This window comes from Rhipicephalus microplus, chromosome 9 (genome assembly GCF_043290135.1).
Source record: "Rhipicephalus microplus isolate Deutch F79 chromosome 9, USDA_Rmic, whole genome shotgun sequence".
NCBI classification, from domain to species: domain Eukaryota; kingdom Metazoa; phylum Arthropoda; class Arachnida; order Ixodida; family Ixodidae; genus Rhipicephalus; species Rhipicephalus microplus.
The window spans coordinates 71,136,070-71,157,410 of NC_134708.1; the positions used below are offsets into that span (position 1 = coordinate 71,136,070).

Genomic DNA, 21,341 nt, shown 5'->3' on the forward strand with positions numbered 1-21,341 from the left:
AGCCATAATTAAAGGCATTATGTGGAGATTTCTAATAAAGTTCCGCCGATGGTGCATTCCTGGGTGCTGACGCAATCGTTCGTACAGCTCTTTTTTGTAAGATGGTTATGACTGAGCAATATGAGGCATATGTGGTAGCTCCATGATTCAATGCAATAAGTTAGATGAGGGTGTAACACGTTGAAGCGGAAGACTCTGGAAATTTCGAACATCTGAGCCTCTTTAACTCGCACCTAAACCTTAGTATACAGGCCTCAAGCGTTTATGGCTTCATTGAAAAAGCAGCCGCCGCAGCTGGCATCTGATCCCGCTACCTGCGGCTCAGCAGCCGAGTACCTTAGCCACTGGACCACCGTGACGGGTCGCTGTCAGTTAGTACTTAAACTAAAAACGAATCAAAGTCTTGCCCCTAAGTGCCGCAACCAAAGCATGAGGCTTGCCTTAGCGGTGGATATCGGACTAATTTAAATCTCGAGCAGGAATCTACTTCACTATCGGCGCGTGCTTATCAGACACATGTGCGCATGTACGCACGTGTGCCCGGTCAGATTCGTGATACTCTGTATACCTCACAATGTCCACATAGCTCTTGTACCTGTCTTCTTTTTTATCACTGGGCACCTTCTTAGTAGATAGCGGGCATTTGAGTTCCACCGTTCTCTTCTTCTGCGTCCCTGTATACAAGCGCACCCTCTTTCATGATGCGTACTTGCCAGCTAGGCTTAATTTTTTTTCTCGTTATCAGACCATCTAATTTTTGTTAGTGGGTTCGTAAATCTAAATACATGGTGACATTAAGAAAAATTCATCTGGATTGGAATGTGACACTTATATGAAGAATTGAAATATATATGAGTTGCATGGCTAAGCCGTCGTGCGTAGCCATGCAACACAATAACCAGCAAGGGTGCAGCCAGATATTTTATTCGGGATGGGGGGAGGGGGTTAACTATTATTGCCTTTGTATCTGTGCGTCTATGCATACAGACGTGAAACTGGAAGTTTGCCGAAAGGATTGATTCCTCCCCTTGTTGGCTACGCCGACGATAGCTGCTAAGTTGTAATCGGCTCCATAGATATGGAAAACACCCGAGCATGAACGCACATGCAAACCGCCTAACTTGGTAAAAACATTGCCAGTAATCAGAAGGATACCACAGCGAAAATGTCTGCATGCCATCCTATTTAGAAGTCCCCGCCATTGTGAACAGAAATGAACTTGCATATTTGATATTGATTAAACGGACCACATCTTATCGACAGATGACCGTTGCATTAGCTAGCATTTATATATAAACGACAGAAACTTTAGTGCCATATAAAAAGAAATAAAATATTTATGCGTGTCTTTTTCTTTTGAGTTGTTCATTTTTGCTTTGTGTCGTAGCAGCTTTAAAGGTAATTTTATAATGTGGTGTAGCGTAAAGCTCTGACACGTCTTAAGCACACGATTAAGTGCGTGTACGTATAAATATCACCTATCCCGAAATAAAAAAAAAAATTAACTTCCAGCCTTCGCCTCGGCAACACTCTGATCCCAAAATAATTATTGCGGCAGTTATTAAGGATCGGCTGTTCCTCTAACTGCCATAATTGTTATAGAAGCGCTGTATCTGAAATTCGGTGAATTAAAAAAAAAACTGGCTTTGATAATATCACGGAGATGAAGGTAAGGAAGACGAAGGGCAGACGCTGACAGGCGCGCGAGTGTGTTTGCCAGTCATACTGACTCTTGCCTGTGTTTTCCCAGTAAATACACTTTTTATATACGCAATAAACCACGTGACCTATTGATGTAGGTGCCGGGTTTCTAAACTTCATATACGTAAAAATGCTTACCGTTCATTGAATGCGTAGTGATAGTGAAAATACGTTAATGCAAAATTTAGGTTAAATAATCAGCCTTCGCAGTCGAAAGAAAGAACAATGATGTTCTAGGTTATCCAGGGCTTATATTGCGGACACTGCATATAAAATTGGCGCCAGTCAAGCTGCAGTTATACTTACCGATTTCTTGATATCAAGATGTAGTTCGCGACAGTTTGCACTGCCAGCAGTTGTCGTGATGACATCATAGCTTTTTGTTACCGCTATTTTCTGTACAATTGAAACAATACGCGAGGAAAACGTACGAAGATGCAAGAATGACTTCAACCGGTGAATATCGCGGTAGGCAGCATGCGTTTCAACGGGAACACGGCGCACGGAGCGCATTCGCTACACCGATCGAAAGGAGCCTCGTCAGAGGCGTTACGTCATCGGCCAGGGACCGGAACACGTGGTCTTTCGGCCGCACGGATGGGCTCGTCACTTGCGAGAGAAAAGGCACCCGCCGCTCGAAGGAACGCGTTTCTGGAGAAAAAAGCGTCGAGCGAGCCTACGCGGCTTTGGCTTTGCCACTATGCTCCTGTAGAGTGCGGGCAAGCATGCCCTGCGAAGTGGTGAGTGCTCTCTCTCCCGCCTCTCGTCCGTCTGTGGCTCGCGTCGGCTCGTAGCGTCGACCGGCAAAGCCAAGACAGCAGGCGCGCCACTAACGGCGACGACGCTAACGACGCCAGACCATCTTGTTCTCTCGCTCTCCGCCAGTGTTTTTTTTTTTCTTTTAGCCCCTCTCCGTTAGCGCGAAGGTTTATCGCCGAAAAGAGCGCCGGGGTTGGGCGTGTGTGGCGTGTGCTACCGTCGCCGCTCCCTGGAAAAAGAAAGGTTCTCTCGTGCGCGCGCCGGCTTGCCTCCAGCACGCCTGCAGGATTGGTGCGACCACCTTCTTTGTGTGTTGTGTGCAACGTTGTCGTGTGTGCGATCCGTTGCGTTGTGCGCAAAGGCAAAGCTCACGCAGGTGCGAGTGAGAATTGCACTCTCGTGCGGTGATGCCGTCGAGTGCGCGTCGGTGGCCTGAGTGGCGGGCCGCGGCTCCAGCCGCCATGCGTAATGCTCTTACGGTGCTCGGCTAGGACACCTCGCCGGCCGATGAACGCGTGCATCGGGATTCGCACGTGAGTGTTTACACCACCAATGGGGATCAGCCGTGGCTCGGAGCGCTGGACGGCCGACGTGCGACCCAGACTACCAGCACCACCGCTGCGCGACCGTCGATCGTGGTGCAGCCGCTTTTCGTCGCCCGTGCTTCTGTTCTTGGTGATTTCTGCGCTGCCTCTGCTCGCCGGATCGGACGCGAACGGCACCGAAGCAATAGCAAATGAGTAAGTGGTGTTGCACGATTTGCGTCGGTAAGCCAACTCAAACCTCGGCCTAACCTCGGTTGAAACCAGAATCGCAAACGGGAGAGCTTCACCGATGGGTTCTGGTGCAAGTGAAAGAAGTCACTCTTACAGGCCTTTACGGCGAGCACGTCTTTTCACTGCTGCTGTTTTTTCAGTTTACTCCGGATTGACTAATGGCTGATGAAATGAACGTGAAGGAAAGTTTACCTGGGCACTGCTGTTTTTCAGTTTGCGCCGGATTCACTAACGGCTGATGAAAAGAACTGGAAGGAAAGTTTACCTGGGTACTCTCACAATTCTCGTATTCATTAGTATCTTCACAGAAAGAGAGCATTCTCAGGGTGGAGCCGCTTATATGCGGTACATCGGCTTTACCAAACGGCTATGGGAGAAACACAACTGCGAAACGCCGGTTGTAACCGGCAATATATGCAGCGGTCGGCTGAATTGCGACAATGCGATTACACTGGACTTCGCGCACTAGTTTGGAAACACTGGCATACACTTTCGTTCTATCAAACTTCGAAGAAGTCCAATTTCAGCTCAAGTAGCGCCGAGTTATATTCTACAGACAATTGACCTAATTAATCGCGAGTGCGTCATTCCGCAGGCGGAAACGCTGACGTGATAACACCGCAACACATCACTCACCATCTGCGAATGATTCACGTTGATTCTGAAGCAATCTAAGCAATGCGTATAGCTCGTTTACCAACTTGAATGACATGAAAAAATGAGGTATAACGTGCGTGCGAGCAGTTATAAACCTCAGGAGGAGGATTTGGTGGACTAGTTGGTATTGTATTCTGGCAAGGTCGCAGATTGGGCCAGAGCGAGCGCTGTGGCTTGTTTTTTTTTTTTTATTCACCCTCGTCTGTGTGCGCTGTAACCTTTGCAAAAAATGTAAATCATTCTCCCTCTTTTCAGGTAGCAGCGCGTCGTCGCATATGTCAGAAGATCAACGGTTGTTAATCATTCGAACACCGAAGTAAGCGCGTCTGACGTGCGCTGTTAAGTGGTGCGCTTGCAGATGCTACTTGGGTCACATGTCTGGGTCGCACGCTTCTGCAGCGAACAACTCGGCTATATAGCGCAGCATCAAAATCGACCTGCGCGCTTTCGAAAAAAACTCTCAATTATTTCGTATATCGATGATTTTAGATTGTATTGCGCGTTAATCTAAGAGATACGTCCTTCTTTCGGGTAAATGTTACGCTACTAACGTCCGAACTTGTTCATGTCCTTTCCTGATATGTGAAACACCGTTAATTTCCCGTTGTTCTAGCGGTTGTGTGGCTCGACTGTCAATCGACCCGAAGGTTACGGGATCGAATGCCAGCCGCACTTTCCGTGAAGGCGAAAATGCCCGAAGCCTGCTCTTCGATTTTATTGCACTTAAAAAAAAAAAAACCCCTATGTGGTCGAACTTTTCGGAGCCCTCCACTGAGGCGTCTCTCCAAAGCTTATACTGTGGTTTCGGGACGTAGAATCCCGACAGTTGTCATGAAACACCGTTCCATCACCGAGCGATGAGTCTCTCGCGTACCGGTGGTGGTAGTGATTAGAATGAAGAGGAAAAAGGCACCTAATTTCTGTCTGCCTTCAGGCGACACGGCGCAGTGCCTTATAGGGGTGGGGGGAAGGAGGGATAAAAAGAATAGAAGGAAAGTAGAAGCAGAAGAAGACAGCCAACGAGAGGAAAAAAGAAGGAGATAGGAAAGTGGGGATCCGGTCGAAGAAGTCCAAGGGCGGGGTGCCACAATGCGAGAGCTACACGGCGTCAGGAGACCGCGGAGGGCGAACCAGTCGGCGGGAGCTACGCTGAAGTCGGAGATCGCGAGGGCACAACCGTCCAGCTTGAAATCCTGCGAGCGAAATCCCTCTCGCGTACCGAAAAGAGCGTGTCGCAGTTGCACCTAGCCTTCTTTATATGCCGGCGAAGCAAACGGCGTTTGTGCGAGGGGAGGGGCAGAACATTGGCCCCCAGAGCGTGAGTACGCCTGCTGCTGCATCGACGCGCGAGCCGCGGCCCGACGCGCATGCGCACACTTGGGATCTCGCGCGTGCGCACTGGGAGTCGGCAGCTGCCGGTGTTGTATTCCTCCTCCCCCTACTCACAACGTCGTGCAACGCTCTCACTCACGGAAGAAGGAAACCTCAGTGCTCTCACTTTTTGCCGGGGGAAAAAAAACTCAGGTTTGTGCCTGCTGCCGGTTTTCAACGCTACGCCGCGCGCATATCGCTTTCGCGATGAGGCGCGCGCCTGGTCGTTTGCTGGTTTTGAAAACTGATGGAGGGGAGGCCCGGTTTGTGTTCCGCGCATCTTTACAGGCACTGGCTTACGTAGCTTGCCTGGCACCGTTTAGGCCCCTTTTGCACGCGTGAAGGAGTCTGCTCGATTCGAGCACGCTGGCGAAAGGGGTGTGAACCGCCATCTTTTTCAGTAGGTGTTGAAGAATGAAGAGTTGAACGGTCCTTGCGCGAGTTCGATGCCCGTAGTGACATTTTGGAGCAAACATAAGCTTTTTTCTTGGGAAGACCTTACGCGGTAAATCGCTTCTTAAATGTCGTTGAAAATGTTTTGCACCGTTGAATGCCTTTAAACAGCAACTAAAGACCAGTTTTTGAAGCAAATTAGGCAGCACTTAAAAAGCACTTATGTTTTTGAACCAAACGCGTGACTGTGTTGGGAAATCTGATTGATTGATTTGTGGGGTTTAACGTCCCAAAACCACCATTTGATTATGAGAGACGCCGTAGTGGAGGGCTCCGGAAATTTTGACCACCTGGGGTTCTTTAACGTGCACCCAAATCTGAGTACACGGGCCTACAACATTTCCGCCTCCATTGTGTTGGGAAATCTGCATCATGGTAACGGTTACTGCAAATGTTGTGAGGTGGCGACGCTCTGGTGAATGTGCGTGGTGGGAATAACTAGAAGCTCACAACCTCAGTCTTACTACGCTAACAAGAACGAACTCAGCAAGTGGTGTAGGGGCCAAGGAATGCCAACATTCTGTGTGAAACAAATAGAAAAAATGCAGGTAACATAGCCTAATATCTTTATCAGTATGATTGTACAAACGCAGCGCACAAAGGTTGGGGACAGAGAGACAACAGATTAACACATGCCCCAACTGCGTGTTCTCTGAAAACTCGCATACATTCGCGAATGTCCTGTTTGTCTGAAACAGCGCTCAACCAGAAACGGATACATGATATTGTGAGCGTTTTTGGTGCGCCTCATTGTTTTCCATCTCTATGCGTAGAGTTGCGATTATGCCATTATTATTCTTCCTTGTTCTTTGGGACGTAAGTGAATTCAAACGTTTTGTCTCACATTAAATGATAGCGATACAGTACTGTTTTTTGCTATATGCCTCGCAGACTTAAATTTCGTAGTGAGACGACATCCACACATTACCAAGACGTCGATGAATCCTCGCTCTTGCTAATGTGCGAGGTTATTATTTGTAAGGCAGCCTTCGATGATGCATTCGCCCTTTTCATAACGTTTCGAGAGCCTCTCACCGGTCCTTCCGCGCGTCTTAAGTCCGGCTCCTCTCGTGCGCGAAATTGACGCAGATTTTCCTCTCAGAGATCGGCGTTATATATATAATATATATATATATATATATATATATATATATATATATATATATATATATATATATATATATATATATATATATATATATATATATATATATATATATATATAGATAATTGGTTATATAGCACAGCGAGGCACTTTCTTCTGGTGCTATTCTGTTTTTAAATAAAGAACCACTACTCTGGTAGAGCGCGCTGGCATGCAGAAATGCGTAGTTTGGCCACATTTTGTGACCTTAATTTCATTTTTGGGGGCACCTTTACATTCGTGCTATTGCTGTCACCGTGATTTGCGTTACAAAATAGTCGTGAACAGGCTCCGAAATTCGTATACCGTGGTGATCACGTTTTCTGAATATTACAGCGTTGCGTGCCCCGTGAGGCCTCTATTTCAAACAAATAATAATAAATTCCCATGCTTTTTTTCCTACGCCTGACCAATCCTGCTTTCGCACGCAGTGACACAATGTCGCGTCTTAGCACGATGCAGCTGGTCGACTGGTCTTATACCCCTGTCACACGGCCACCACCAAACTCCGTTGAACACCGTCAACGTAAATCTCCCCTAGGGGGTTCGACGAAGAAGGAGTTCTGGCAGTGCCACACAGCAATGACAAGGTTGTAACGGTTGCCGCGAGGGGGCTCAGCTGGCGCTGTTTTATTTTCGGAAAAGTATTCTATTTGATCCCTATTTATTTTTTGTGAATCCTCGTTATGCGCTTTTTACAAAAAAGCACTATAAAGTAGGTATGCGACTAACAAACCATTAAAAATAATTTCAAATAAAAACGCATTTGCTAAATGTAGCGATGCTGCTAGTGACGCTGGCCACATTGTTCTTTTATGTTGTTTTGTTGCCTGTGTACATGCCCGGTTACGAAAGTTCTGATGCTTCCTTGCCTCGTGAGCGCACATTTTGTGTTCTTCAGCCATGAGTGACACAGCGGACGACGTGAGGAAGTGGTGCGATATTGCGCTGCTAATGACGTTGATCGGCTGGCGCCGGCCGGCCCGACTCGCGAGGCACGGTGTGTAGGGCATCGGTGTTGAGGGTAAGGGAACTCTGGCGGGCGTAAATATTGTAAACAAACACTCGTTGTGAATGATTAATACAACGAAAGAACGTTTAATATTGCTAAAATGTATTATTCTTTCACTGCGGCCACTTAGAACTCGAAATTTTTCTCTGACCTCTAGACTGCGGAGGACGAGAGTACCTCGTTCCGCTGCGAAGGGAGATCGTTGAACGTCCTTTGCGAAATGCTCCGTTCACCTTCGTTTGCGTAAGGGTGGCCGTGTGACACCAACCGCATCTTCGTTGTCATAAAGACGAGGGAGTTAAACGGTCTTCACGGATGCCCGTGTGACAGGGGTATTAACCAGTCACGACGGGCTACGCCTTCCCCTCCCTGTGACGAAGATGGGTGGCGAGGCCGCGCGAGAAAAATTGAAACCAGCTGAAGCTCATGATTACACCCCTGTAACTTCCTTAATATATCACGTATTCACAAAATTGTTGCGGCAGCGCGTTCACAAAGCAAAGTGCACATATTTCTATTTATAACAACTTTTGCACTTTGGCGTTGTTTACTGGTCCTTTAAAGGGTGTTACCATAAGCCATGACGCCAGCATTCACGGTAACGTTTAAGTACGTGCGTCTCGCTGAGACACAATTCTGAAACGGCAGCATTGGTTTATTTTGATGAAGAAATTCGAGAATAGTAAAATAAAAAGAAGGAATTCAAATGAAGCGTCTTAGCAGGGCTCTTCGTCTGCGTTCCCGTGGTAATCTTCCAGTCGTATAACAAATCATGTTCCTCCTCGTTAATGTTTAACGACAACGGTATCACTTCATATCCGGGAAAATCTCGGCGAAGCTATACGCGGGGACAATGAACGCAAGCAGTACGGGCGCCACTTTCGTCACAGCGAATTTCTTCCGGTGTGATTCAACACAGCTCATGCTCCAACCATGCAAGATGCTGCTCGTCTTAAGGCCAAGTTGTATACATAAAGCCAGGCAGTTTTTCGAATAATAAATTTTTTTTACAAGCACATGTATCATCATGCATGCACTCATAAGGCAAAAAGCTTTCAGACTTTGAAATTGCTTGCGATTCCTGGGCGAGAACTATTCCGTACATTGGTGAAAGGCTTTAATGACGACGATCGTGTTCTGGTGCTCACTTACGCAGTTATGTACATAGATTTGAGCTCTGGCTCGCCCGTAGCCAAGAAAGGAAAGGTGGAAAGTGCCACTCCTTGAAATGTTGGTGGAGGAAGCGTTTCGCTGCAAATAATGATGAAAGGTGTTTTCCTGAAGCAGTCGACGCCTTCATAAAGAACGCGCCTCCCTCACCCCCCCCCCTTTACACAGGAAAACATTTCTGACTACGGGCGGCATTTCCAGCCTCGGCAATTGCATTTCCAAGCGGCGAAATGCAAGATAACCAGTGTGTTTAGATTTAGGTGAGCATCGAATAAACCATCGTAGCCACAGTTGATGCGTAATATCGCACTACGTAAACTTGATAAGCACACTGCATCTTCGGTCGAAAAAAAAAAAGCGGAAAATTTTATTTTCAGTTATAACCATTTATTTTTTTCCGAAACGGCCAAATTCAGAAATCCAAACTAGGCCAATGTTTACGGCAGCGGAAAGCGTGCCCAATTATCGTGCACCTCAAAAACAGTTCCAATCGAAATGGGGCACATCATAGGAATGATAACAACAACTCAAAAAGGCAGTTTTTAGTTAAAAATGAGCCAAATACTCCCAACTTTTTCAATTAAACTGAGGCGAATTCATTAAACCAGCACTGTGTCAATAACCGTGACCAAAACGACCGACATGGTTTCATCCAAAATGTTTAATTTGTGTCCCGGTTGCTTCGCTATTGTGTTTACGTTCTACAATTAGTTACTATAACACGAGTTGGCGCTCATCGAAGTATACATGATACGTGACAAAGCTCGAACATGGAGAGTTAGACGCCGACTTTCCTACTTCTTTCTACCACTTAGTGTTACTTTCCGAGTTTGGAGCTACAGTATCATATCCTCCCTCCGATAGAACGTGATATACTTAAAATAATATGCATCTGAAATGCAAATACTGGACAGAGATACATCCCCTAAGAGTAGGAGTGGTCCAAAACGGCATGTCATAAAACGAACTGGAGCACTTTTCAAGGCGTTCAATAGATGCAAAGAACAATCAAACACTGCCAACAGTCAAGAATGGTGCACCTATTGCCTGGAAGGACAACTCGTTCTTCAAGTTTAGTAATCGCCATTACACTCATGCGACTAAACACGGCACCGACGGAAGCATATGAGCGATGTGAATTTTATCGCCAAATATTGCCAAAGCGTACATTCAAATTTTTTCAAACTTTTTTTAGGACCTAATAAATTTTTCTTATCTATACAAGCCAAATACACATTCTAATGCTCAACACCTACGATACTGGGCTATGCCGATTTTAGCCAGAATACAGATTTAAAGTGTTTATTCGGGGGAGAGGAACATACTGGCAATAATTGCTTGAGCAGGCCCGGCAGTATTGTCAGTAGCCAAAAAGTGTGTTTTTTTTTCAGTTTCATTTAAGGTGCATTTGGCTTTTTCAGAAAAAAAAATATCACCCATTCTACTGAAGTTTTATGGAGTATATTCGATGTTTCATTGCAACCCCATAACCGTCAACAATATATAGTGTCCGTATATTCTAAAGGCATAACAATACGTCTTTTCCCAGCTAGGTGGAACTTGACTCTTGCTATGGCGTTGACATTGTGCCTGACACGTATACAAACAATTACAAATGCGCCCTTTGTGCTCTTTGGCGTTATGAAAATAGCCTGTCCATAATGAAAACGTTTTGTACGAACGACACGCTTAAAACACAGAACTGTTCGGTCATGTTACATTGGTCGCGGGATCGAGTCCCGGCTGTGGCGGCTGCATTTTCGATGGAGGCGGAAATGTTGTAGGCCCGTGTGCTCAGATTTGGTTGCACGTTAAAGAACCCCAGGTGGTCGAAATTTCCAGAGGTCTCCGCTACGGCGTCTCTTATAATCATATAGTGGTTTAGGGACGTTAAACCCCACAAATCAATAAAATCAAATCGGTCATGTTACATTAAATTTTGTTTCCTTGCTGTCTTCGAAGGCGAAATAATTTACGTATTTGCAGAGTGCTTGAATTTCAGCACGAATCGATTCGAAATGGCTTTGTGGACGGTTCCTTCGAAGAGCTCTATTTCAAAACAAAATTGATCTATCGATTTATCCCTAACGCTCGCATGAAAACATGGATGCTGAGTTCGAGAAATATAGCTGACAGGTGGCTGTCTTTTTTTTTTCTTCACATAGACGACCACTGCACATGTACTGCGCATTTTATCGCCACCTTTAGATTGAGTCATTTCATTTGCGATATTCTGCTTTGAAGGAACGCATCAGGTCAGATCAGTCTATTCGCATTTAGCGCATTCCGTGGATGTCACAAAAGCAGCTGTTAGGTGACCTATGTCGGGATGTTATTTGGGACATTTAAAGGTGAACTTATTCGACAGAGATATGTATGGCTGGGTAAAAATTGATACGAGTAAAATAAATTCTTCAGCCATATTTAGTCTAAAGTTTCTAACGCCAAAATTGCAAGTAAAACGGACACGACGTTTCAAGACTGAATTAATTTCGGAGCGTCAGGTAAGTGTTTAGTTTTTTTAATTTTAACGTTAGAAACTTTGGACTAGGGCCCCGCCGTGGTGGTCTAGTGGCTAAGGTACTCGGCTGCTGACCCGCAGGTCGCGGGATGGGATCCCGGCTGCGGCGGCTGCATTTCCGACGGAGGCGGAAATGTTGTAGGCCCGTGTGTTCAGATTTGGGTGCACGTTAAGGAACTCCAGGTGGCCGAAATTTCCGGAGCCCTCCACTACGGCGTCTCTCATAATCATATGGTGGTTTTGGGACGTTAAACCCCACATATCAATCAGTCAAATCAAACTTTGGACTAGGAGGGGCTTGAGAAATTATTTTATTCGTATGGATATTTGAGATATATTTTGTTTTGTAGGCATACCAGCGACTTGGTGGAAGTGTGTTTAGAAAAAAGTGCTTAACGATTTATAGTACTCGGTACTCTACTATGGCAGAGCAGAAAGGTGTCCTTGACCGATGACCGTACGGTTCCCTAAACGGCACCAAAGTTCCCTGCACAAAGATTCATGCGCCTTATGGGTGATTGACAAATTTGCACTAATTAGCTCTTCAGATGCACTTTTGAGCGCTGCTTGATTCACGTGTGTGAGTCTCTGAGTTACTAAAGAGAACCCACTTACAACGGATTTTCAGGATATCTGCTTTGAGACGGTTCCCGCGCGATTTGACATTTCTATTGCTTTGTTGATCTGTTTTTAAAACGGAGCGTTGTTTCTTGACGGTGAGAAATGGCGCTTAGTAAAAAAGCTGACTTCTTGAATCCGGTGAGATTATCAGAATCTGTTTTCAATAATTGTGTCTGCATATATAGCAGTTATTTAATTGTAAGTTGGGCGGAAATTCTATTAGCTTTGTACTTAAATATTGAATAATTTTAGTTTTTGATTGTGCCAATTAATTTCTCTGTCAGTAATTACAGTCCCGTGAAGAAGTGTGTCCGAAGGTCTTTCAATCGCGGTTTTCTGGCACGATAGATTTGAGTCACACTCGCCATGTGACTGAGAAATCGCTTCCAGCTTCGCAAAACGGGCTTACGATGCATCACTTATCAGTTCTGTTAGCTGCGGAGGGTCTTGCATTCTGATAACTGCGTGAAAAATTATTGAACGAAGCGGTGTCACTGTAGCAAACGGCTTGACAAGTGGACTGATGTATTCGTTAACTCACATTTTGCAGAGGCGCCGCGGTGCACGCGTCGTTCGCCTAGCGGAAAGGTCGCGAAACGATGTGGCAGCGTCTCTACGAGCGTTTAGGTCTCGGAGGCCTTTGTTATGGCAATTCAGGTTGTCACGAATTACTCCGCAAAGCTCTACTGTCCTGGCAAACTTGCAAAGGGCCGCAGAAAAAAAAATTAAGAAGGCATTCTGCTGGCATGGCCAACAGAAGTACACTAGTCTGAGAGATGGATTCATTGACATTTCCTTTTCAACAACTTTCCCATCACTTCAAGCTAACATCAAACCCGCAACTTCTGTCTTCTTCGAATTTATACTGATGATTCTAATGTACATAAGTAATGAAACCGAGCGACATTTATTCGAAAGGAAGAATGCGGGACACTATTTGTGTCTTTTTAGCTATAGTGGAATGATTTTCTCTAAAATTGAGAATTAAAGTACGAAAAATCACTCCTTGCGCCAATGGGATCCGCACACTCAACCATCGAGTTAGCCGTTCGTTCCTTATATCTTTTAGGTTAAGTGTTAATCATTACATTGTAGTTAAGAAACCACGAATAATGTACCCCGTGCATGGTTTCCTCATCTTAAATGTCTGTCGGTTGCATTAGTTGTGTACAATACAAGAAAACGAGCCCCCTCGAAGAATTCCTGTTCTCTCGTAATGACCGTGTGTTACGTTGCATACATGGTTGTATCCACATATCTTGATTTAATAACTTTAAGTCTTCACACTAGTTGGCGTTTCCTCCCTTGTAACCGTAGGTTCTGGTATAACTACTGTGCGGAAAGGTGGTGCAATTCTCACGATTTGCTGGAAATATACCTGTTACTTGTGTTTCATCAAATTATTGAAAGCACGACATACGTAATGTCACTGTCTTAAATTATCCTGGTTTCTCGAACCAAGACAATGCTGACGCTTACACGAGGTGTGCTTTACAGTTTTTCAGGTATGTATTTTACTACAACGTTGACATATTTAGGATAAAGCTTAGAGTAACCGAAGTCTCATTAAATAAAGTCAGAGCTGAACAGATTGCTGGAACGTACTTTTCAAGGGAGGAGGTGTATGGTTCATTTCAGCCCGTTCTCTTTTGCAACTGGAAAGAAGAAACTTTCATTATTACTCTATGTACAGGTTATTGAAGTTTTATAGTTACTGGTTCACCGTTATATGACGCTCAGTCTTATGCTTCGCTGAAGGCTTCGTTTATGAGCGCCATCGTTATTACTAGAGCCATCGTGGTCCATTTCAGACAGTGGCGGACAGCAAGAATGCTAACCCGCTCAAATATTTATTTCGATTTGGAATATTGCTTTCCTGGACGATATTATTGCACCTTCAGTATGCCTCATTCATTGAAGTTCCTAAACAATATTATTGCACTTTCAATATGCCTTATTCGCTAAAGTTCCAAAACATTATTGTACTTTTAGTATGCCTTATTCCCTATTGTCCCTCAACCATAATATTTCACTTTAAGCATGCCTCATTAACTGAAGTTCCTAAACAATATTATTGCCCTTTTGTATGCCCTATTCACTAAAAAAAACACTGATTTTGTAGCGCACCAATTATGAAGTTGCATGATTCTGCGGTCTCCGGATTTTAGTACGTCACTGAAATATTGCTGTCGAAACCATTAGTTGACGTCGCCGGCCATTTTTTTTTGTTTTTGTTTCGAGTGCACCTACAACTTCCTTTTCGCAGACCTCAAATAGAATGAGCGGCTGGTTGCCTTTGAAAAGCAACTCAGTCTACGAGAAAAAAGCCGCAGTAAAAATCTGCGGACATTTTCAGCCACATAGAGGGTTCCTTAGGCCTGTATTCTAGAACGTCCCTTCATTCAACGCTCCACCTTCACTTGAAAAAGCCGACAAAAGCGCCATCCCTAGGCAGAAAAAGTCACTGCGTATCAGTATAATTTGCTGCTATTCTTGAGTAGCGTGGCGTCATTTTCATCCGAGCAGCGGCGCAGTGCGCAGCTCTTTCAAGTGAAGGGTGAAAGTCGAGTCGAGGAGCGTTTGTGAATGCGGGGTTTAGCGCCCACTAATATCGTGTCCATCTAAACGCGGCTGCTGCGGCCGCGATCGAGCCTACATCGGCTAAGTCAATATTTATTCGGCACTCTCAATGTGGACAGCACTGACGCAAAGCCAGATCGTCACGACGTGACGCAAAGCCAGATCGTCACGACGTGACGCAGTCTGCGCCGTGGATGCCATACAAGATAACGCTGGCCGCTGAAATGTTCACCATAAACTCACGCTGCACGTTCAGCTTGCCAGGAGTCTCTTGTGCAAACACGCTTCTGTCTTGGAAAGAGAGATTTGGTTTGTTTTCTCTATTCTCGCCGTGTTTCGCGTGTGCCAGACGTTTGCTTGAGATCTCACTTACCCTCGCATTCACAAACGCCACTCGACTCGAATTCCACCCTTCAGTTAACAGAGTTGCGCACTGCGCCACCACTCGGCTGAAAGCGATGCTGCGCTACTCAAGAACCGCAGCAGACTATCGCTAATATGCAGTGACTTGCCGTACCTAGAGATGGCGCTCCCATCATGTCTCTAGAGTGTGGGCGAAGCGTTGAGTGAAGGGAGGTTCTGGAATACGGGGTTTAGCCCCGAAGGATGGAAAACTAAACCTCTACTTAAGCGGCTCGTTTTAGCATAAGCTTCGAAGATGTGCGCGTAAGCGTGACACAACGCATGTTTCGGGAGGAGCAGCGCAGAACGCAGCGCATTACTTCTCTTACTTTTTTCGTGTAGCGGTGTTTTGTTCGTACACACATGTCTGTGAGAGCGTCTCGCTGGGCCTGCGGTGTCTCGCAACAGCTTCGCAACGGCCCTTTAAAGCTGAACTAGCATGTATACACACCTATTCGGGCCGCTAACATGTTTGTAGTCGTAGCGAACTGCAGAACAGAATTTACGACGTGCCAGGGCATATCTTAGCATATCTCTACCCAATAATAATAATAATAATAATAATAATAATAATAATAATAATAATAATAATAATAATAATAATAATAATAATAATAATAATAATAATAATAATAATACTTTTTTCTTATGGTGGGCTGATCAAAGTATGCATAGTTTTCAGCACTATATTTAAGGATGGAGACCAAACATATCACAATTAGTGTAACGGACCTAAACTTTAATAATTTCCTTCATTTCTCGTAGCTGACACATGCATTGAAAGTAAATCGCGATATTTCGCCTCTCGTACTGCCTACGTCATTTGATTCGCCTCAAAGGGCGTACAGAAACTGCGGCGCCAGAAAAACGTGTCCTCGGGGAGCTTGCGTTACGTCCGAACCCACATTGCGAACCGACTTTACCTAATCCCACATCACCGTCGGTTTTGGGGCGGTAAACGCACAGAAAGTTCGAATGCAAACAAGATTTGTTCAGAGGCTGCAAGCGATCCCCCAACGTGTCATCGCTCACGTAGTGGCACCACTCGGTACCACATAGAAGCGGAAAGTAAAAAAAGACACGAGAGAGGGGGGAAAAGAGGGAGAGAGTGAAATTTGAAGGGGTGGAGGAAAGAAACTAAGACAGAAGCACGAGCATGAAATCAATAAGCTAGAGCGGCAGCAGGCAGCAAAAAGAAAGGTTGGTGGCCGCGACGAAGATTGATCGAAGATCCCCGGGAAGGCTCTCTTTCGCAACTGGGCCCCGAAAGTGCGTCCCTGTATGAGCGGCCCCGGATGTTTTATACGCGACGCATTTTGCTTCCTTTGTCTCTGACCATTTGTGTGCGTGTGTGTCACTGATACGTGGCGACTAACTGCGAGAGCTTTCTGAAGCCCCACGTCGCCCTGCAGAAAGCAATTTCGCTTCGCCCACGTATAGAAACCGTTTTCAAGGAGCTCGCTCTCATAAGCCTCTAATTCTGTACTGCCTCTGTGCCACGCTAGTAATGCGAAAGCGTTATTGGTCAATGCCACGGAGAAATGAAAAACCGCCGTTCACTCTCGCCTTCGTGCGTCTATGACGTAACGTGCTACGCCTAATATAAATCGGCCAATATCAATAACGATAATTGTTTGGACTTTGTACCAAAATCACGATATGATTGTGACAGACGCCCGTAGAATGAATGGCTCCGAAAAATTCCGCCACCTGGGCCTCTTTGCCATGCTCCTAAATATGAGCAGATGGACCTCAAGCATCTTCGCTTCCATAGAGATGCGGTCGTCTTAACCGGGATTCGATCCCGTGACCTGGGTCAGCAATCGAGCACTATAAGCACTATAATCGTGATGGCTGAGCCGGTATTGCAGAAAAACAAGGAGCGGTGAATGGTGATGGATGTGTCTGGGGCTCACCGGATTGTCTTGTACGTTGCGAGTAATGACTAGGGTTGACTGTATGAGCAATCACTGGTGGAGACTAGACAATGTTGACCAGTGCTACGTTAATGCAGACTATTTGTTGTCAAAGCGGGGGCAATATTGCCTTGTGTTGGCTGAACAATGCCCCATGTCTGCTACTGTGGCTGCGGGAGACTTTTCTACTGTGCTTCCCAACAACGTTTACGCATGAACCGACTATTCTCACAATTGGGATATTTCATTCAATTTTATCCTGAAATCATGGAATAAAGAATCTTTTTCAAAATATCTCTGTTGACAACATATTACACCACTTTCCCCGAAATAAACTTTAGGCCTCCAAACACGATCTTCTTGCCGACTGCCTGCTGCCATCTATACTACACAAGCATGGCAGACAGTGATTCGTGACCGGCTTGTCTATGGCACTGCCTGTTTACGCAAGAAAGATAGTTTTGAGACGAGCCCAGCTCGTCCGCAGCATGAAAGGAGTTGTGATATTCTGACTCTCTATAGAGGACATAATTTGTTTTGTGCAGTTGCGCAGCCCTTGCATGGATATATCCATGCAGCCGGATATATCAGTGCAGCATGGATACATCGGTTTACTTAATCTACGTGATTTTTCGCCGTCATGTTAACCTAAACACACTGTTTCTACAAGATACTGTAAGGATCACTTGAAGCTGCTGCAGTTTACACTGCTGCTGCGGTTCAGAAGAAAACTCACAGAATGAGCCCTTCTAGAATGGACACCTCTGGCACAGTCGGAGCGAAGGGATCCGGGGTCACTGGCAGGGGCGACGCTGTCGAAGGGTATGGGGGGGGGGGGAGCTCTAGCTCCCCTAAATTAACAAATGTAATCGAAAGAGAGTGCCTGAGTGGCCCGCCTTCTTGCTCCCCCTGGACAAATTAACTTGTCGTAGGTTCTTCCACAATGAAAAAAAATCCTGGTGCCACTCCTGGTCATTGGTGACGCCAGCTCCGCTGCAGCTCCGGGAGATGGCTTTGCACTGCGGAACAATAAAAGAAAAAAAAAGAGAAAATTGGGAGCGTGTTGCACTTTTTGCTAGACTAGAACGCGAAAGACCGCTTGCGTCTTGGTAAAGCATAAGGCTTTGCAGTGCCTGGTAATAACGACAGGAATTTCGGCAGTCTAAGACGTCTAACTGTTGTGACGTCACTTGAGCACGTCGCAGTGTAATGACTTTTTTTTTCTTGCGTCTTTCGCGTTCACTCTGACGGTCGCATGTCGCGTTTTAGGAGGCATCCAATGTAATCTTAAAAAAACGCGAAAGAAAACGCCACATGATTAATAAACGTTCCAGGCAGGGTCTGCCCTTCCGGTGCATAGGCAGCGGTCACCGGTGAACGGAGGCCCAGGAGAATCATCAGAGGGGAGTTGCAGGGCACAGCCTGCAAGAAAAGCCGAGAGTAAGATGCAGCCTGGGCAAATAACGAGGAAAAGAGAGAAAGAGGTGTAAACGGTGATGGGAGAAGGGGACGGGTTAGAAAAAAAAAGACAGCAAAAGAGTACATAGAAGCATTCGGTGCCACACGACTCCCCCCCCCCCTCCCCCTCCCCCCAAGACGGCGCCCTAGACGCTTAGTGGGGTAGGGTGTCGGGCGCTGCAAAACGTCGTTCGTCGGAGCGGACGAAAGAAGTTGGCGGGGTGGGGGGCTTTCGTTCTAAAACGGGCCGCGGCGGCCTCTTAGAGCGGCGCGGTCTCGCGGGGCCATCGCCGGCAGATGTTGCGCCGAAGACAACAACGGCGGCAAAGAATCGCTGCTCCTTGGTTCGCTTTCGTCGCAGGCGCCGGCACTGCGCCACGGCATACAATGCCGCGGGACTGCCGCCTCTGCCGTGCGCCCATACTACAACTGGAATCGCAAGAATGCTCGAGGGAGAAGTGTTAAAAAAAAGATGAAAGGTTGGGGGCGCGAAGGTGGGATGTCAAGCTGCGGCAGCAGCGAATTGTTCGCATCGTGTCGCATAGATCCGCGGGGATCCAACAGCTACCCTCTTGGTCTTCTCCTTCAGAGCTTTCTTGCAAGCCATTTTGATGCGGCGGGATGTTTTGAGAAGACTGCAAGCATCACGGCTCCGCCGGCTTGTAAAGATCCGTGGCACGGATGGATTTCGCCTCGTGTGTATCAAACAACAACAGCTACGGGACGTTGGCTTCAAAACAAAAGTGAATTGCTGCTCTCTTAAGGAGCAATGCTTCTAACTGAACCTGTGACTGCGTAGGTTGCAATGCCTTATAAAAAATATGGAACATACATTAGGAAGTTATGCCCCCCCCCCCCCCAAAAAAAAAGGAGTACATAGCTTCCTCGAACATGTCACGGCCCGCAAAATTTTTGTTTGGTGTAGACGGTTTTACTTCTCATGTCTAAACGTGTAGTTTCGGAGCTTTCAGGCCAAGCGGTTGTTGTAAACCAAATGGGGCCTTGCCTGTTCAAAGGCGAGAGAGAGAGAAATTTATTTACACAGATGCAAAGACGTCGGCCTTAAAACCACGGACAGGTGAGCCTAACTCCACGATGCTTTTATGAGAGCAACCTCTTCATGGTGGTTCAGAAATTACGGCGTTTTGCTGCTGAACAGAAGGACAGAGGTTCGATTCGGGAACGGGGAGGGGAGGTGTGACTTTACAAGGAAACAAGGAACGGTTAGGAAGCGCGGCATGAAGTGCACGACAAGTGTCCCTCAAGTGAGGACACCTCAACTGATTGGAACTATTGCAGTCATGGTGGTCGCATTTCAAGGATCGAAGAGAGAGAGAAAACTTTATAATTTTTGTCCTCCCAAGTGTTCTCGAGGGAGGTTCTCCGTCGTGGTGTGCTCGGAGGCGGCGTTGCTGTTGCTGTGCTAGTACTCACGTGAGGTGGCGACCTTTGGGCTGAGTGGAGCCTACGTGCCACAACGTGGCTACAAGCCCCCAGTATGTCGGCGGTGCCTATACCGCTGTTTAACAACGTGAAATGGGTCTATACTGCGCGATTTCAGTGAGCGTCGCAGAACACCATGTGGCCGAAATCGCCCGGTACCCTCCACTACCGTGTGATTTGTAGCCCGAGTCGTTTCGGGACGTCAAACTCCACGATGCAAACAACCATTTACAAGAGTAGCATAGTCGGACATCAGCCGACAGCTGGCCCTGAGACCACTTCGTCTGCTTTCCCACGCCTTTGCCGCCATGTCTTTTGAGTGCTTGCTCCATCGCGTCCACACTTCTTGTGTGTCTGATATTGTGGCATTTATTACGTGAGTGGACTGAAAAAGAATTCGCTTATATTTCTGGGTTTTGGAAACTGTGATTACTTGGATACCTTGAAAAGGGAAACACAGTAACGCTAAAGCATTGCTTACGCGTGCAAGATCGAAGATTAGAGAATCTTTTTTGTGATAATCGCCATGCATCATCGTGGCATCAGAGTTCTTTCTTACGAGTTTGTAGCAAAAATGTGCACTTTTGCAAAGTGGAGGTGCTATCTCTATGTGCTATATGATCATATGGCGTATTATGTTACCTGGCTCGACGTGCTATATACGTATCCTGCGCTAAGATGAGCTGATGGGTAAAGAACTCTTTCAAATAGCAATTGAGGCTAGAGCTGCAGCGCGAACTGCCGCGAGGGCTCCTGCGCTCTCTGCAACGTTTGTCTCGGAAACGCTGAATAAAGCTCTCGTCTCCTCTCGGAATTTCTAGCGGCGAGTTAGCAGGTGGCATGTCAGACTCCGGAAGCGCTCGGTGGTGGTGGCGTTGCGAGCGGCAGTGTAATCGCAGCATTCGTAAGAGCATGCGCATGCGCAATTTTCTATTTCATGGGAGGAGGAGGGGGGGGGGGGGCAAGCGATTCGTGGCAGCGCCCTCTCCTCCTGACCTATCAAGTGGAAGTGTGGGGCAGACTCCGCCCCCCCCCCCCCCGATAAGAGGCCCTTAAGCGAGCCCCCTAGTCACTGATGATAGGGGGGACCTCTTGTGAGCCTACTTCAGTCATGCGGGGAACATACGCACGAAAAATTACCGAACGCGAATTATAATAGCGCGTCGAAAGGCAGGGGTCAGAAGGCGTTACCAGCCGGAGGATGTCAAGTTCAGGTTTGATTTGCTCCGGGAAGAAGTGAAAAACCCGAAAACAGAAGTTCTAACATGGAGGCGAAGCCGGACTGTGGATATGGGAGTGATGCCATATCTTTTACCTGGGGTACCTTCTAGGCAGCAAAGAGGTGTTTTGAGGTTAG

The 21,341-nt window shown here is 46.5% G+C and overlaps 1 protein-coding gene across 3 annotated transcripts in view; it reads left to right on the top strand.

Annotated features, from left to right (window-relative positions):
• Positions 1-2,629: 2,629 nt before the first annotated feature.
• LOC119163266 (voltage-dependent calcium channel subunit alpha-2/delta-3) overlaps positions 2,630-21,341 on the top strand; it is a 260,632-nt gene continuing 241,920 nt past the window's right edge. For all 3 annotated transcript variants that reach the window (XM_075873794.1, XM_037415226.2, XM_075873795.1), the window contains exon 1: positions 2,630-3,200. In XM_075873794.1, coding sequence (XP_075729909.1) covers positions 3,013-3,200 — 188 coding nt within the window. In that variant the 5' untranslated portion in view covers positions 2,630-3,012. The remainder of the gene's footprint in view (positions 3,201-21,341) is intronic.